The following is a 17,982-nucleotide window of genomic DNA, read 5'->3' on the forward strand; positions in this document are numbered from 1 at the left end:
CTGTCTGGACGACGAGGAAACATCCATGGATGGGAAGCTGGAGAAGAAGAGAGATCAAAAAGGGAAGAGTGGATGTAAAAGAGGAGAAGGAGAAGCAGAAATGAAGTGAAAAGGAATCTAATGGGGCTTTGAATTCCCAGATTGAAACTGCGCTGTGTTGCCATCACCATTCAAATGGCTCTGATCTGACTTTAATTTTGTAGAAAACCAAGTCAACAAAGACTCTCAGCATTATCAACATTTTAAAATACAGAAAAGATCCACCTTTCCCGGCCTTCAGAGCATTATATAAGCAGATAAACATATCTTTAGAGAATGGAAAAGCGGGTTTCTTGTTATATAAGCAGACGCACATGATCTTAGAGAATAGAAACTGAGATCTCCTGATCCTTTCCTTTATTAATTTGAGAACTATCTGGTCAGATAATAGTTGCGGGTATCTCTCGTCACCAAAAAAAAGAAAAATGCATGCTGAAAAAAGGGGCAAGGAAAGCACCAACTTCTCATAGGCTAGTTACTATCAGATCGAGATTACATTATTTGTCAATGAAATGAAATCATAAATTCGCCATCAGCTACTACTATAAACTATTTACAAATATGTACAGAAGTTTTGTTGGCGGCCATGTTAGCATGTCTATTGGAATCAATATCGCCCCTTCTTGCGGTTAGGGAGCTCAGTAGTAACTGTGGGTCACATCTAGCAGGCCAGTTTCTTATGGTAGTTGAAAATTGCAGGGGAGTTATATGCTTCAATCCGCAACTAATAAAAAGCAGGGATCATCATCACAGTAGGAGGGGTCAGGTCAGGTCATCATCTGTACATGAATCAGACTCAAAACGCTTTGCAGAGGTTGCTGGCCGTCATGTTAGATGAACACTCTTCTCTAATTGGACTGGTGGGAACACATAATCTGCTCCTTTTTGGTTCAGATATCCTGCAATGTGATATTGCCACCGTGAGTGCATCAACCAAACCAGACTCATCTGACTCTTCGGATTCTCCATTCAAGCTCTCACAACACGAGGCAGGAGGAGCTCTACCCTTCACCATGGAACTGATCCCTCTCTTATTTCGATCTGATTGTGGTGTAGTAGAAGCAGCTGCCATTATCTGGGATGGTGCACCAGCCTGATGCTTTGGTTTTGTCCTAGTGGATAATGTCCTCAATGTGCGCTCAGTATAGAAAAGAATCCATGGATGACCTGAGTGAGACATATCAACTTAGTTATGCCAAGCGAAAGAGAGGCCATGCATCTTGTAAAAAAGGAAAATTTTAATGTAAAACAAGTTTCTGGGAAACTGAAATTAGTGATCCACGGTGAAATAACCAAATCTCAAAAAATAAAAGCATACTTAGTACTTCATCTGCAGAAATTCTAGCAGTCGCATCCCTTGTGAGAATACGCTCGAGGAGGTCACGTGCAGGTTTAGAAACAGATTGCCATTTTTCTGTATGGAAATCAAGCTTTGTATTCTTAATTGCCTCGAAAACCGTTTCTAATGAATCACCCTGAAATGGAAGAATTCCAATCAGGAGAGCATGTAAAAGAACACCAGCACTCCAGACATCCACTTTCTCAGCGTAATCCCCCAAAAGGACTTCTGGGGCCACGTAAGCAGGGCTTCCAGCCACACCGGTTAATCTCTGACCTATTAAAGTTAAAACAATAAAAATCATAAGCAAAGATATGAGAGTAGCAATAAGTAGAGGGAGGAAGAGAAAGAAAATTAACACACAGATATGTTGGCCCATATATTATAAAAATCCAAACTTATTTCCTAACAGGAACATCGTTGCCAGCTATTTTGACTATGAAGATGATAATACAATTGAATTGATTTCGTGCAAATGATTGAGGAAATGGGTGCAAGAAAGATTTGATGAAATAAAAATAAAAATAAAACCCCCATAACATTTATGGCACCAAGAGTCTAAGAGAGCACACTTGCAAAACCAGTCCCCAAACCAAACATATTACTGAAACAAAAAGAAAATAAGCAAGAAAAGTATCGCAATTTCCAAGCCCAATTGGTGAGACCCTGTGTATTTGATATCTTCAGGTGTGAGATAACGCAAGCATAACTTTTCCCTTCAAATTTGAAGACAAATTGTTGACACACACAATACAAGTTGAAGAAGATACAGAAAGTATAGAGTTAATTCCAGCAATGGTCCTCCGACTATATTCATTTTCCAAAATTAGTCCTCGACTTTTAATTTGGAAACTTTACGTCCCTTGACTTTCAATTTCTTTCCAATTGGGGTCCTTTCGTCGGATTACAGTAAATTGAACTTTAAATGAAAGGGTAAAATAGTCATTTCATCTGCCTAATGTATATACTTCGAACATCATATTCACTTAATCCCTAAATCCACTCGAAGAACAAAATTTCATTAGAGATTAAGCAATTAAGTGAATCTGATGTCCGAAGTCACATATACAAGGAAGAAATACAAAGAATTATACATTAGGCAGATGAAATGACTACTTTACCCTTTCATTTAAAATCCACTTTACCGTAATCTGACGAAAGGACCTCAATTGGAAAGAAATTGAAATCGACGGATATAAAGTGTCCAAATTAAAAGTCGGGGACTAATTTTGGAAAATCAATATAGTCGGAGGACCATTGCTGGAATTAACTCGAAAGTATATTACGAAGAAAAATGAAGCATGCTCCAAGTATGCACAATGATATACAAATCTAGAAAACCATGGGCCAATGGTATGACTTAGAGATGCCAAGTAAAAAAACTCTAGGATAAATGATAACTTGATCAAGATGAACTCAAGCAATTATTATAATCCAACTGATGATTAGAAAAGGGCTAATTACCAATAAAGGACAAAGTTTGTCCTAAATTCACTATATTCCTACGATATCTAAACAATTACATATTAAAGCATAAATAACCTTAAGATAACAGACACGGCACAAAAAGTTAGGTTTCATCCAATTGTTAGTTAAACTAATAGATTGGAAAGAGACATTAAAAACACGAGTGTATATCTACCATTATCAATTTAGCAAAAAATTGTCTTTACCTTTAAAAAAAAATTAAAAAAAAAAATTGGTAATTAGTCACTCAAAAAGAAAACCAAGCTGTCCAATTGTGAAGGAAAGCAACTTGAAACAGAAGCTATTATATGTTGGTTCAATATGTTCTAGCGCATATCTCATAATAGTATATTAGATTACTACCCATAGTAAATTTTGCATACCATAATGATGTCCAGCCATTACCAAGCCCACCTACTGCAAAGACACAGTTCTGCTAAGAAATGTGAAAAGAGACTTCGCATAATTGAGCATGTTAAAAAAAATAAGTTGGCTGCTCAGGCAAGTGGTGTCTACCGACCAGTAGGGTGTGTGTTAACAGTTATACATCTCCTCAAAGAAAAGAAAGAAAAACAAAACAAAAGATGAAACAAACTGTACTTCTATTGTGAACAACCCAGTCAAGCCCACTAACCCCCAGAGACAGAAAGAACATGACAACAAAAATAGAATTCACAATACTACTATACCAGTATCTAAAACTCCTATTGATCCCAGCATCATAACGAAGTAGGTAAAATAAATTGTATCATCCTAAGCCATGGATAGAGGCAACTGCAGCTTTACATGCTAATGAGACAAGTAGAGCAGTTGATGATTGAAAACAAGTTTAATAGTCTAAGCATAGAAGAATAAGAAGAAAATCTTTAGTGGTGGCTGTGACTACCATTGGCAATCCTCATAGCCAAGCCAAAATCTGCAAGCTTTATCTTCCCTGAGGCAGTAAGAAGAATATTTTCAGGCTTAATATCCCGGTGTACAACTCCCATATCATGGCAATACTTGACAACCATCATCAAGTCCTTAAATATATTAGCAGCCCGGTGCTCAGAATATGACCCCTGATTTGCCATCTGATCAATCAACCTCCCACCCGGACACAGCTCCATCACCAAATGGAACCTCTCCTCTTCTTCATACACTGCCTCCAGCATTACCACACCCTGATGCCCTGATAAGTGTTGCATGATCTCCACTTCCCGGTGAACTGTCTCTTCCCCTTTCAGCAGTGTTTTACATGCAAATTGTACTCCAGTGACCTTGCTTCTACAGAGCAATACAGATCCAAATTTCCCTTTCCCAATAGTTTCCCCTAATACATAGTCATCATCAATCTTGTTCTTCTGACCCATTTGTGTAGCCACGTCAATGCATCCTATCTTCCTCTTAAGCCCTCGTCCAGAGGACACTGAGGACGAAGTCCCACAGGGTGGAGCAGTGGCAGCAATGCCAGCCAGTCTAGTCTTACTTTTACATGACCCAACAACCTCACAGCACGCACCATAATCATAATCTTCCTTGCACCTCTTCTTTAACCTAGAATAATCTTCCAACGAATAATGAGACTTGAAATTCGATAATGATGACGTTTCGGAACCATTGGTTGAACTCAAAATCTCATTTTGCTTCAGGCACAAAATCTCACTGCCTTTCCTCTTCTTCCTCATCAATCAACAATTAACAAATCGCTATCTACGAAATCCCTAAAAACAAAACAAAACCAAACGCAATATATTAAGTCACCAAAAATTTCAGAATCACACTCACCTTCGGATAAAATTGCAAAGCAAACGCAGGCGTCTCGCGTGTTTTCTCACATATAATCATCCCCCAAGATAAAGTTTTGACCTTCCTCGCCAAAACAAGAAGAATAAATATCACAAGAAAGGGAAAAAGAGAGACGAACCTTTGAAACCGACGCCTGAAACTGAGATGTGGAATGAGACAGACACTCGCTTGACGGTGGGGAAAAAACCCTAGAAATCTGCAAATTATTTTGGTTTCCAATTTTATGAGATTTCCATTTCCTTTTAGGGGTTTTGTTTTGTTGATTATTAGAGTAATTGTTTAACTCCCTAGTTTTCTTCTACCACTAGCAGAGAAGAAGCAACGTGTCCATTCCGGTAACTGTACCTGTACCGGCCTCATAATATCGGATTACCAAATTCAGTCCAATTTGGACAATATTTCAAGTTTTTTTTCTTCCTATAAATTATTTATTGATTTTTTTTTTTTTATTTTGAACACCTTTTTTTTTATCCACTCTATTCACTCAATATGTTATTGATTCTTGAAAATGAATGGGTAAATACATTATAATCATTTGATTGATTGTTCTATTTGAATTCGATGTTATGAGGTATTTATATTGGAGAGTTCTTCATTTCCTCTTTTAAATAACTCCATATTTATCAACTAATAGTGTACCCATATAATATGATAAATTGGGTCAATTAAATTCAAAAATCGATAAATAACCTGTTATTACAGGTTATTGTAATTCCGGCGACAGATTCCGGTCTTCCACTGGAGAAGACGACGGACAGCCGCCTTCTCCAGTGGAGAAGACGACCAAACGGTCGTCTTCTCCATTAGAAAAGATGACCAGACCAGATCTAGTCGTCTTCTCCACGGGAGAAAGCGGCAGACGCCGTTCGGTCGTCTTCTCTAGTGGAAGACAACTGGAAATTATCGCCGGTGGCCGGAATTCGTCACTAGTGGCCGGAATTGAAATGACCTGTAATAACAGGTCATTTACCAGTTTATGGGCTTAATTGACCCAATTTGACATGTTTGAGTGTTTAATTGAACTTTTTAAAAGTTTAAAAACCTAATTAACTTTTGTGGTCAAGTTTAAGGGCCTATTTGACCATTTTATCAGTTATTTATGAGTTCAATATTCACATGATTAGGTGATACTTATAGAGTTATTAGTTAGAGTGTACATCTTGTACGTGTATTATGGAAAACGTGAAATAATAAATCAGTATCTTAATTGTCTCTCTCATCCTTCTTCCATTGTCACATCTCTTTCAATTTCTTATTATCTCTTATATGTTTATATATATCACAACCTCTTACTATATTTTTGTTATGTTTTTTCTTTTTTTCCTTTTCATTTGAATTTTTGTTTATTTTCTTCATAAGAGTCCACGTCGACTCGAATGAAAGCATATAAACACCATTACAGGCGGTTTGGTTGGAGGGATTTAAAATTCCCTTCCCATTTAATTTCCGCCTAATTCCAAAGGTCATTAAATTTCGTAGTTTGGTTGGAGGGATGGAATTGCAATTCTCCCATTTTCATGGAATTAAAATCCCATATCCCCCTAGTATTTTAATTCCTGGGATTTTAGGAAGAAAAAAAAAATTACTGATGAAACAAAATTACCCTTCTCATTTTTAACCTAAAATGAATGTCTAATCTTTCATTTTAACAACAACAATGGGCATTTTTGACTTTATACTACTTATTCCCTTTCAATTTCCATGTATACCAAACATTGGAATTGAAATTCCCAGTAATTCTATTCCTGTCAACCAAACACTGGAATTTAAATTCCCACTTTATTCCCAGTAATTCAACTCCCATGGAATTACAATTCCTTTCTCACATAATTCCCTCCCTCCAACCAAACGCCATGTTAGTGTATTAGAGGATTCGAGATAAAATAGGGCGTTTGGTTGGAAGGAGGGAATTACGTGGGAAAGGAATTGCAATTCCACAGGAGATGAATTACTGGGAATAAAGTGAGAATTTAAATTCCAATGTTTGGTTTACGGGAATAAAATTACTGGGAATTTTAATTCCAATGTTTGGTATACATGGGAATTGAAAGGGAATAAGTAGTATAAAGTTCAAAATGCCAATTATTGTTGTGGTATTAATTTTAGGATAAAAAAATGAGGGATAATTTTGTCTCATCACTAGCTTTTTTTTCTTCCTGAAATCCCAAAATTAAAATACCAGGGGGGGGGACATGAGATTTTAATTCCATGAAAATGGGGGAATTGCAATTCCATGGAATTTCAATTTCTTCCAACCAAACTAAGGAATTCCATGGCCTTTGGAATTAAGTGGGAAGGGAATTTAAACTCCCCCCAACCAAACGCCCTGTAGTGAAATAACAAACTAGTATATTTTTATTTTTAGATAAATAACATGAAATATACTTAAAGAAAATGCGACAAATTTAGTAGTGATATATGGGGTTAAGTAGGATGTGCACTCCTAAATGCACTTTTTTCTATATTGTAAGACTGGTTGTGCTCTTTACATTTTTAGATGTTGCACTATATACTAGGGGTGTCAATGCGAGCCGGCCCGCCTCATTAGGCCCGCCCCACCGCGGGCTTTTTATTTGGCGGGCTGTTGCGGGCCGGCCCGCGGGCTTGGAACTATACAGCCCAAGCCCGTCCCATGCGGGCTTGCAGGCTGACCCGCGGGCCATCACTTAAATTAAAAAAAAAAACATTAAATAGTATATAAACATGTTAAAACCGATTGCAATATGACACTATTTATTGGTCGTTCTTTCGCATCTTCACGGTGTATGATACACCTCAATGCACCGGAAACTTCCATAAAATCCATAAACCTCGCCCAAATCTCCCAGATCGATACCGCGCGTTGAGCAGAACTGTAGAAGGGTGATCAAAACTAGGGTTCAACATCACACTCTATTTCTCTCTCGACTTCAGATTTACTGTAGAAGGGTGATCAAAGCTAGGGTTCAACAGCACACTCTATTTCTCTATCGACTTCAGATTTTCCCTCTACAATTCCCGTCTATGTATAGTACATATATAAATATGTATGTTTGCTGGACTTGGAGGTGATTTAGTAATTCATAAATATGTATGAATTGATGATTTAGTTTTAGTAATTGTTTGATAGAGTTGGAGGCGGATAGAGACGGGAGAACCGAAGAACTACGTACTCTAGGAATTATTTAATTAAGAATTGGCGAAGGATTATTGAATTATTGGATTTGTCTCCTTCTGCGTACTCTTAGATAGTGAGATCTACACACTGCCTAAGAATTAAGATATTATATATATGGTTTAAAAAAAAGATATTATATATATAATTTATTTATTTATTTTTTAAATATGACATAGCCTGCGGGCCGACCCACAACCCATGCAGGTTTGCCCGCGCGGGCTCTGGCCCTCCGCGGGCCATGCCCAGTAGGCCCGCATTTTTGCGAGCCTAATTTTTTACGGCCCTAACCCGCCCCATCGCGAAGCGGGTGCGGACTAACCCGCGGGCTTCAGCCCACTTTGACCAGCCCTGCTATATACATTATTAAAGAATATATACATACGGCAATCGGGTTAATCCGTTAAGTTGTGGGCTATCCACATGGGGTTGTTGGATGTATCTTCTTTTTTTTTTTTTTTTTTTTTTTTTTTTTTTTGAGTTTAAAATTATTAGCCATAACTATAAAAATATCAAGACATCATGTTTATCGTCCAGACTTTATTAAAACATTATTCAAATTAAAATTTTCAATTTCAATAAACTAGTATATGTATACTAGTAGTAAGAATAAACGTACACATCGTTCAAATAATTTAAACTTCCATTTCAAAAGTTCAACTAAAATAATTGACAAAATTTGTTCATTTTCATTATTTATTTTTATGATTTTTGTTGTAATAAATGTATTAAAATGTTATTTACAAATTTAATAAAAAAAAAAACTAAAAATGGAATTCTCATGGCTCTATTACATTGTAGTATGTGTTTATATACTTTCTCAGTCTACTGAAACACAAAGAACCAATAACGCCTCCACTGAGGTTCGAACTTACAACCTTCTAAATAGAAGTCCAACCCGGATACCATTAGACCACATAGTCCTGGTAACCCCTAATTTTATTTATTTAATATTTTTTTTGATATTGTCAGGCCACCTCATCAATTTTGGACTAAATTTGACATCCCTAGCTAGTTGTGACAATTGTGAAAAAAAAGAAAAGACAGTGATATCAGTAAATTACTGATTTGACCTGGGCGGGGGATCAATTGTAATTGCTAGCCAGCGTCTACCTTCGCTACTGCAGACCCTAAACCCACTCCTTCCCGTCATCAATCACTCATCGCCTGTGATTCGGCGATCAATCTCATGATTCATTCCGACGTCGTATAACCGTCTTTTCTACAACTCTCAAAGCTTAATTTCATTATCGTGGCGCTTGGATAGCTTCGAGCTCGAAATGGGCAGATTGAGCTGGGCTAGGCTTTCGTCAAAATCATTTGTTCAGAGTATTTTGGTAATTCTAGTAAAATGTTTTTCATTTTTAACTTCGATGGAATATTTACAGATGTAGTTTCATATAACTGCTTTCTGATTTTTTTTTTTGAAAAATGTTTTATAGTCTAGGCAAAGAGTTGTTGCTGAATCAGCCGTTGAGAAAAGAAATTTACGCGGCACAGTTCCGGAATTTCAACGGGCATTGCTACAGAGTAGATGTTAGTTTGTTAACTGTAATGAACTTTTAGACATCACAGTGGAATTCTTGTTCTTCAAGATTTAGTATATTTATTTATCCATGAGGAAAAGTTAGTAGGAATTTCTGTTAATTGAACTGGTTTCAATTGCGGGTTTACTCATTTTTATCAATGCCTCTGCCTCATGTATCAGCTTTGTATAGTTCCGGTATTATTGGCAAGCCAGCAAATTTTGCAGCTAATGAATGCCCATCATCCAGACATTTTATCCACTCTACAGGTAAGGTTATTATTTATTTTTTATTTTAATTTTATTATTATTATTATAAATCTTGTTGATTTGTTTGTTTATTTTTATTTTATTTTATTATGCCAACACACTCCGTTTCATTTACCAGGAGTTTGTCATTCTGCGGAAAAGGATTATTATGACCTTTTAGGTGTTTCTAAAGATGCCAGTCGGGAAGAGATTAAGAAGGCTTTTCATGCAGTGAGTAATACTTGAATTTTTCTTCGTGAATCGAATAGTAGATAATTTTCGTTTGAACTTGTAGTTATCCATTTTTCAGTTACTGGTATTACTTATTGTTTGGTCTATTGCAAAATGAGACATTTTCTTATTTTTATTGAGATTGGGGTTCTTTTCTTCACTTGCTTTGTGTGTGTGTGTGTTTTGGTTTTTTTCCCCTTTTTAGGTGAGTTTGTGATTAAAAGCTTTGAATTTTCTGCACTCTAGAAACCTTTATTCTCATACTTCAGTGAACTTTTCAATATTACTGCTCTTTATATTTATCATGCTTGTTTAGTATTTCTAAATGTCTTTATTTCTAAAAATTCTGTAGCTTGCAAAAAAGTACCATCCTGATGCCAATAAGAATAATCCTTCTACAAGGAGGAAATTTCAAGAAATAAGAGATGCATATGAGGTTTGCAGTTCTTTCTTATTCATGCAGTATATTATAGTTAGTTCATTACTATAATTAAAATTGTTTATTTATTTCACATTATCATTGTGAAAGGTGAATTCAGACTCTGCAAGATCCTGACAAGAGAAAACAATATGACATGGTAATATTTCTTTTTCTACCCATGGTTTATTCACATAAGAATCATATGGCCATGTCATTTTTTGATTAAACATTCTGTAAATAAATGGTATTCACCCTTATGACAGATGAAAGAACACAGAAAAACTGAATATTCAAATTTTGATTATGGGGGTGCTGAAGGATTTAGATATGAAGCAAACTTCAATGATTTTTCTCATTCTTTCCAGAAAATTTTTTCTGAGGTAAAACCTTCCGCACATTTTTTTTTTTTTTTTTTTTTTTATAAAAAATTTCACGTGGTTGCTGCATTCAAAACTATAGTGTCTTTCTAATTGTACCATGTTTTTAACATGTTTAGATATTTGAAAATGAGACGGAAACTTTCACAGATGATATTCAGGTTTGTACTTCTTGTTACTCCTTTTTTTTTAGTCTGCCAATTTAAATTTGTTCTGTATGACTTACTTTGAAATTTGAAGGTGGAACTTTCTCTCTCTTTTTGTGAAGCTGCTAAAGGATGCACAAAGCATCTGTCCTTTGATGCGGATGTTCCTTGTGACTATTGTCGTAAGTAGATTTTATCCCTGAATTTTCATTGAAGTATCACTGTGTCTGTTATCTGTAGCACTGCATTTTCAATTCTGATGTCCATTTTTATCTTCTGATTTCTGTCTTGTTTTCTAAGTGAATACATGGGAGGCATTATGAAGGCATTATAAGTTCACATTTTGCACTTTCAATCCCTATTTTGTGTGTGTGTTCTTGTTGGTGTGGAGTGCCAATTATTATAGTTCTTCAAAGTGGAAGAAAAAACCCATATTATCATTAGAAGTTTGTGCATTGACAGTTAATTTGGTAACTTATGAAAAATATATTCATTTTTTGCTTGATTATATCACTATGCTGTCTCAGGAAATATAATATAGACCAACTAGAAAGGTACAGTTCTTCCTGTTATTTAATGACCATATGACTTCATTTCTGAAAATTACCATTAATTTCATTGCAAATGTGAAGGAATTGGTTTTATGAGGTATGTTTGAAGATTATCCCTACTGTTGTTAGAGACTATCTTTGTGATAAACATTCATCATTGTTGAAACTGAGTCCTAAATTCTAAGACAAGATAGACATCTAGTACTCTAGTAGCGAAAAACAATGTTGTATGAACTTGAAGAACTCCACTTCATGTGAAGATCTCAATTTTGTTACTGAGTGGGATTTTTTTTCTTCATTTTCTTGTCCTTCATCCTCATCTAGATGGGCAGGGTCACCCACTGAATGCAAAGCCAAGAGTCTGTCCAACATGTGAAGGCCTTGGGCGAGTAAGTTATGATTTTTTTTATAGGGTTTGATTTTCAATTGGTTGGGCAGCTTGGAATTTCTTTCTTCGTCTGTTTTGTTTTTTTGTTTTTTTTGTTTTTTTTTTTGTTTTCTGTTTTTTTGGTCACTTAATTTATTCCTATATTAATCAGGTTACTATTCCCCCATTTACGGCTCTGTGCAGTGGTTGTAAAGGATCTGGCAGAATCATTAAGGTTAGTTTATATGAATGGGTGATTTTATCTGTTTAATAGTATTTCAACATACTATTTATTAGTCTCTGGTTTTAGGAAATTTGTAGGGAATGCAAAGGATCAGGAGCTGTTAGAGGTGTTAAAGATGTTAAAGTAACCATACCACCAGGTTGGTGTGAAAATTTATTTTTCGTAGTTAAATGTAGATCTTAACATAGATACTTCTGTCTCTGACAGTATTTTCAATTTGAATTAAACATGTCAGAAAGTTCCTGCTGGCATTGTATGTAGAAAAGGATTACAAATTTGCTCAAATTGCCATTCCATATTTGAGAAATTCCTCAAAATCTTAGTTTCTTGACAACTAAATAATGAAAAAAAAAAACAATTATTGGAGTATATTAGGAAACAGAATTAATTAATAATTGATCGCCATTTAACCTTTACTGCACTTCTATATATATATATATATATATATATATATATATATATATATAGGTATTGGATCAAATGAGAACAAGTCCTTAGGAGAAAACTAAGAATCAATCTCAGCTTTAGAATCGGACGGATTAGATCAGATTTTAAAAAAAAACACGGTGGCATTTTAGTAAATATGACCAACATTACTATGTAAACTTGAACACTAAAATATGCAATTCTCGGACTTTTCCAGTTTTGCACATTTATTTAGTATAAACATTTTGCACATTTAGTATTAACATTTTGCATATTTAGTATTAAAAGATTGCACTTGCAAAAATGCTTAAGTGCATTGCACTTAGGGTTTCGATTTTAGAGTTTATGACTGAGTTTTTGGATTTATTTGGTTTAGTAGTTCACTTTTTACTGCGTAGAGTTTAGCATTTATGGTTTAGATTTAAAATTTAGCTTTTGCATTGATTTTATAAAATTTACCAGGCTTGCATATTTAGTTGTTAAAGATTGCATATTTAAGTGTTCAAGTTTGCATAGTGAAGTTGATGATAATTATGAAAATGTCACCGCGTTTTTTTTTTTTTTTTTTTTTTTTTTTAATCTGATCTGTAAAACTGAAATTTGTTCTTAGTTTTCTCCTGCGGGTGTGTTCTCATGCGATCCTAAGCCTATATCTATCTATATATATGTGTGTGCGCACGCTCTTGTATTTACACGTACACACACATACATGTATATTATGTTTGCAGACAAAATTTTCACTATTTTTTTGCTTGGGAAGATAGTTGATGCATCTGCTAAAGACAACAACAACAGGAAATTTGAAATTTCTTAGTTCTAACTCTTTAGTAGAAAGGTCTAAGAGCTCTGGCATTCTATTTTAATGATGAGTTTGGTTTCACCATGGTGTCTCACCTCCCCCAAACAATAAAAATAAAAATGGAAAAAGGTGTGGATTCTGGCGATACTATCCGTGTACAAAGAGCTGGTCATGCTGGCAGAAGAGGGATGCAACCAGGCAACCTGTTTATAAAGCTAAAGGCATGGCCTCTTTTCTGAATTTAGTCATTTTGTTCAACCTTTTTAGTGTTTTTATTTCATGTTTCTCTTCTGATTTCTGTTTGGATAGTTATGCTAATTTATTTGACCAACTAACTTTGTCATGAAGAACATATGGCTCAAGTCATAATCACAATATCTTTTGGCTTCTGATTGTTTGCTAAATTTTTGGAGTGACCACCTCAGTTTTACACTTTTACTGCATGTGCCAGTTCTAGATTAGTAGTTCATTTTATAATTTCATTTCTTATTTTCTCATTGTAGCTCTCAGCTCTTGGAATTCTTCATTAGTGCCAACTTGAAGACTTTATTTTTTCCTTTTCCAGGTTGATGAGGATTCTGTTTTTGACAGAGATGGTGCTGACATTTATGTTGATGCTAATATCAGCTTTACACAAGTAAGATATAACTGTTCTTTTCTCCTTGAGTTTGAACTCATCAGTTTACCTGTCCAGTAAATTTCTGCCTAGAATCTTAACCAGGCATATGCTATTCATAAATGATCATGGAAGAAGATGGAACAGTAAATAAAATCAACCATTAACCTTTTCCTCAATTCATAGGTGAGGTAGATTTGTAGGTCATGAGTTCAAATACCTCACCCCCCAACTAATGTGCTAAAAAAAGATCTTCACAAGACTAGAAGAGTTTACGGATGATAACATGGAAATAGCATACTTAGAGGATTCTCCTGTGTTTATATAGCAGATATTTTACCAATTAGAAAGACATCTTCCAAGTTAATTTCCTTATACTCACCGAGAGGTTTGACAGGCTATTCTTGGTGGCAAGGTTGAGGTACCGACTTTATCTGGGACAACATCAGTGAAGGCATGGCTTTCTTATTCTGTTCACGCAAATCTCATTGCTGCGTTACATTGTTTATGTTTCTGTCTCAAATAGAGCTTTGATTTATATATTTGAATTTTCCACTTGATGTTGTTTATGGGTTTAATACTTCTTTCTACCCTTGTGATATAGTATTCCTGAAGTAAAACAACAAAGTTTCTGATGTTTGAGACATAGAAGCTGTATACTGTTGATAAAAATCTTCAAAAAATACTAATAAATTATAAGCTCCTACATAAGATCAAAATTACTTTCTAACTTGTTTTCAGGCTCACATAACATTCTTTGTATGTTTGTAGTCCTTTTTTGAGATTTTGAATCCTCTGGTCGTATTTTGAACAAAAAGTCTTTAAAAGTTGAGTTGCAACTGAAAATTCTTAATATATATGTGCGGTTGATAGTGAGGAAGAAGTTCTCTTTCCAACATCTATTTTAGTTAGTTTTGATTTTTCCCAACTATTGTTTAGATTTGGATAAACCAGTTTAAATTTGTTTTGAAATTGAAATGTTACTATTCTTATAATCTTTAGTCCAAAAGTTAATTTCATTGGCTGCATTTTTATGGTGACTAAACTTTTCAATATGTTAGTGCCTATTAATGTTGATTAAGGCCATTATCTTGATCTTTTTACTGTTAACCATTTACTAAAGGTTACCTTTCACTTTTCATTCTGGTCCCCTTAGATACCAAAGGGTGTTCAGCCTGGTCAACTTCTGGTACTCAGAGGCAAAGGTATGATGATCTTTTTATGGGATCTTAATTTTGAAATCACCATTCTTACTCTTAGTTTTGAATTTGCACTGAATACATGCCCCATATTGATTAGGCTTGCCAAGGAGTGGCTTTGTTGTAAAACATGGAGATCAGTATGTGAGATTCCGCATAAGATTTCCAACGTAATTCTCTTATACATTTGTTGTTGGTGTTGGTAATTATATGTTCTATGTAAATCTTATGATTCATTTTTTTTGTTTGGGAAGTCTTTTGAGATGCATACTGCAGACAATGTTAAATGCTTTTTCTTTATTATTGTTTTAACTTGTTTCCAGAGAATTAAATGATAAACAACGAGCAATACTTGAAGAATTTGCCAAGGAGGAAATTGATAATGGAGATAACATGTATTCACAAGGAAATTGGTGAGTTTGCTCATTTACTCAAATAATCTCTTTCTATTTTGTTGTTCACTCCATTTTGTGCCGTCCAATTTTCAGCATGTTAGTTGTCAATTAGGATGTTAGACTCCATTTTAAGTTTGCAGTCCTCTAGTGTTCATTGCATATACACCATTGTAGACATCTTTAACCATTCTGAATGTGGCGAGCATTCTTGAATGGTATTACAGGCTTTATCAGCAGCTCTGTACTGGTTGAACTTACAGGTGGAATCATGTGGTTGAACACATCATTACTCCCAAGTTTGCAGTCGAGCTCTCCCTTCTCATCTTAATTCTCCTGCTGCTAAACAAAATCCTATTCTGAAGACCGACGCCGATTGCAAAAGATAGAATCACGACTAGAAGACAGACAACCTGTGATGGCAAGGTGGTAACTCATCAACATCATCTCGATCATATTTGACTTTGGCAGTCTTTTATCCGGGGATTGGCTGCAACTAGAATTTTGTGGTGTCATCTTCTTCCGCACAGTTCAAGCTCTAAAAGTTTACTGACCCTGCCATTTGGTGGTGAAAGAGTTTTGACTTTTTATATACGCGTATTAGATAAAAAGATTATTAATTGAGGTACAGATTATTGTTTTTGGTGGCCAATGTAAACACTACACTTGATGGTGAAGATTTGACATATAACATGACAAGTTAGTTGTAGACTGTGACTATTGGAATTATTACAATGAAAATTAAAGAGGCGTGTAGCTTCATCCTTGATGATTGTTTGAATTTCAGGCCACATGTGATGTGGGAGTCATCTCTGTCGTTTGTGGGGTTTGGTTCTTCTCCTTCTCCTCCATGTCTTTATTGCGTTTCATCTCTCCGTAAAAATAAGAAACAAATCCCCAGAGGCACAGGAAAAGAGAGACGCCCTTCTCCGGCTGGAACTTCTCGTGGAATAAAATCACGGCGAGAAGCTCCGTCACTGGGAGGAGAACGGTGTTGATGACGACGGAGAGCAAAGATGAACCGTAGCAGATCACCCCAAGGGCTCCTATCAGGAAAAATTGGAATATAATCCCACTGCATATCACTAATATGTAATATTTTGCTGCACCCAATTCAAATTCTCTTGCTTCCCTTGGGATCACCTGTATATAATATATAAATAAACAATACAAAAAAGTAATCATTTTTGAGTATATAACCATTAATATGCAATCCAACTATCAGCTTAGACTTTCAGTTTGGTATCAGAGCCAGATCATCCACTCAGAGCCAGATCTCGCAATTAGTTATTTATGAGCGAGGTTTATCTAGTGAACATTTTTTTAGGTTTTAGTTCCTAAAAAAAAAGGTAATTATGCATGCATGTGTTTATATATTATATATATTATTGATGAAGATAGAATGAAGAAGTTAACCTGGAAGTCATGGTTTATGAACATTCCAACCGAGCAGAAAAGAGTGGCAGCAAGAGACACAACCATCTGAAATTCCAACACCAAAATATAACCAATGGGTGTATTAGCCTTGTTGTAAATCAACTCCACCAACGGCATAATCAACCCATACAAAGCCGCCGACCCAAGAGTCAACACAAACCCCAAACCGTACTCCTTGTTCGACTCCCCGGCAGGCCGGTCGTTTCCGGCTCGGAGACCCAAAACCACCGCCCCGGCGGTCAGCAACACGATGGAGTTCACCGAGAAGGCGGTGAAGTGTTGCTTCACGAGGAAGAAAGCGAACAACGCCGTGAATGCCAGCTGGGAGCTGACGATGAGGGACGACGTGGAAACGGGAAGCTTGGCGACGCCGTAGGTGTAGAGATAGTTCATGAGGCCCACGAGAAGGCCGATGAGTGCGCCGGAGATGAAAAGACACGGCGTCATAAGGAAGAACTTGGTGTTGGAGTCGACGTCACTCCTACGGCGGCGCCGGCGGAGGTAGGAGATGAGGAGTGGGATGAAAACGACCGGCCAGGCGGCGGTTTGCAGCCACGTGGAAAACCATAAACGGGCGCCGCCTCGGAGGAAGTAGAGGCGGAGGAGCAAAGGGCCACCGCAGTTCCCGATTGCCAATAATATAGTGTTGAATAAAAGGAAGATTGTCCTCATCTTGTTGCATCATATCCTTTGAGTTTCCATTCTCAAAGAATATATATGTGTAAAAATTACAAATAAAATCAACCACATAAACGACCCAATAACTAATTACTAACTATCCAAAACTAATAATTATGGAAGGTTCATATAACTACAATTACATGATAAGTTTATGTTTTTTAGATCATAATTTACCCTATATTTAACATTTATTTTGCGCTTAAACTATAAGTATCATGTCTAAAATAATCCTTATTTGCTTTGTTTACTTAGAGTGTATTAGTTCCCTATTTAATTAGGGAATAGAATTTGAAATTTCAAAAAAAAAAAAAAAAAGGAAATAGAATTTGAAGAAGTAATCAAAATTTATAATTGTGTTTTAAAAAGTTCTGAATCAAACACTAATTGTGATTTTTATTCCCATTTTTAATGTATAAATTTATGAACCAAACACACCCTTAATTAATTAATTAGGTGCAATTTCCATCATCCAAGCAAAAATATTGATTTCCATGCATTTGGAAGAAGAGATGAGTCAAGTGGACCATATATTGA

At 35.7% G+C, this 17,982-nt stretch overlaps 3 protein-coding genes across 4 annotated transcripts; 1 reads left to right on the plus strand and 2 right to left on the minus strand.

The window, feature by feature from the left end:
• Positions 1-469: 469 nt before the first annotated feature.
• On the minus strand, positions 470-4,976 carry LOC109170397 (serine/threonine-protein kinase PEPKR2). Its single transcript, XM_019319501.1, has 4 exons — positions 4,752-4,976; positions 3,732-4,548; positions 1,358-1,654; positions 470-1,206 (listed from the first exon to the last, which is right to left on the minus strand). The coding sequence occupies exons 2-4, from the start codon at positions 4,510-4,512 to the stop codon at positions 836-838; spliced, it is 1,449 nt and encodes a 482-aa protein (XP_019175046.1). The 5' UTR covers positions 4,513-4,548; positions 4,752-4,976; the 3' UTR covers positions 470-835.
• Positions 4,977-8,876: 3,900 nt separating this feature from the next.
• LOC109170398 (chaperone protein dnaJ 1, mitochondrial) lies at positions 8,877-16,111 on the plus strand. Of its 2 annotated transcripts, none has more exons than XM_019319503.1 (19): positions 8,877-9,124; positions 9,230-9,323; positions 9,496-9,582; positions 9,701-9,792; positions 10,145-10,228; positions 10,332-10,370; positions 10,477-10,593; positions 10,710-10,751; positions 10,831-10,918; positions 11,612-11,676; positions 11,827-11,889; positions 11,965-12,037; positions 13,253-13,344; positions 13,689-13,760; positions 14,137-14,193; positions 14,896-14,944; positions 15,039-15,108; positions 15,262-15,351; positions 15,594-16,111. In XM_019319503.1, the coding sequence occupies exons 1-19, from the start codon at positions 9,068-9,070 to the stop codon at positions 15,691-15,693; spliced, it is 1,431 nt and encodes a 476-aa protein (XP_019175048.1). In that variant the 5' UTR covers positions 8,877-9,067; the 3' UTR covers positions 15,694-16,111. The 2 variants fall into 2 exon arrangements, with proteins under 2 accessions (XP_019175048.1, XP_019175049.1); XM_019319504.1 differs by having other exon boundaries at positions 15,558-15,709.
• LOC109170400 (purine permease 3-like) lies at positions 15,931-17,545 on the minus strand. Its single transcript, XM_019319506.1, has 2 exons — positions 16,747-17,545; positions 15,931-16,473 (listed from the first exon to the last, which is right to left on the minus strand). Exons 1-2 carry the CDS (start codon positions 17,437-17,439, stop codon positions 16,114-16,116), a joined length of 1,053 nt encoding a protein of 350 aa, XP_019175051.1. The 5' UTR covers positions 17,440-17,545; the 3' UTR covers positions 15,931-16,113.
• Between the last annotated feature and the right edge of the window lie 437 nt (positions 17,546-17,982).

This window comes from Ipomoea nil, unplaced genomic scaffold, assembly GCF_001879475.1.
Source record: "Ipomoea nil cultivar Tokyo-kokei standard unplaced genomic scaffold, Asagao_1.1 scaffold3321, whole genome shotgun sequence".
Classification (NCBI taxonomy): domain Eukaryota; kingdom Viridiplantae; phylum Streptophyta; class Magnoliopsida; order Solanales; family Convolvulaceae; genus Ipomoea; species Ipomoea nil.

Excerpts from the sequence above, each read along its gene's own strand:
- LOC109170397 (XM_019319501.1), bottom strand. The coding sequence starts at position 4,512 with ATGAGGAAGAAGAGGAAAGGCAGTGAGATTTTGTGCCTGAAGCAAAAT. Across the intron at positions 1,655-3,731 it reads GGCTATGAGGATTGCCAATG|GTCAGAGATTAACCGGTGTG; the intron begins GTAGTCACAGCC and ends TAACTTTAATAG. Across the intron at positions 1,207-1,357 it reads TTCTGCAGATGAAGTACTAA|GTCATCCATGGATTCTTTTC; the intron begins GTATGCTTTTAT and ends TGTCTCACTCAG.
- LOC109170398 (XM_019319503.1), top strand. The coding sequence starts at position 9,068 with ATGGGCAGATTGAGCTGGGCTAGGCTTTCGTCAAAATCATTTGTTCAG. Across the intron at positions 9,793-10,144 it reads TTAAGAAGGCTTTTCATGCA|CTTGCAAAAAAGTACCATCC; the intron begins GTGAGTAATACT and ends AAAATTCTGTAG. Across the intron at positions 11,890-11,964 it reads GATCTGGCAGAATCATTAAG|GAAATTTGTAGGGAATGCAA; the intron begins GTTAGTTTATAT and ends CTCTGGTTTTAG.
- LOC109170400 (XM_019319506.1), bottom strand. The coding sequence starts at position 17,439 with ATGAGGACAATCTTCCTTTTATTCAACACTATATTATTGGCAATCGGG. Across the intron at positions 16,474-16,746 it reads TCATAAACCATGACTTCCAG|GTGATCCCAAGGGAAGCAAG; the intron begins GTTAACTTCTTC and ends TATTATATACAG.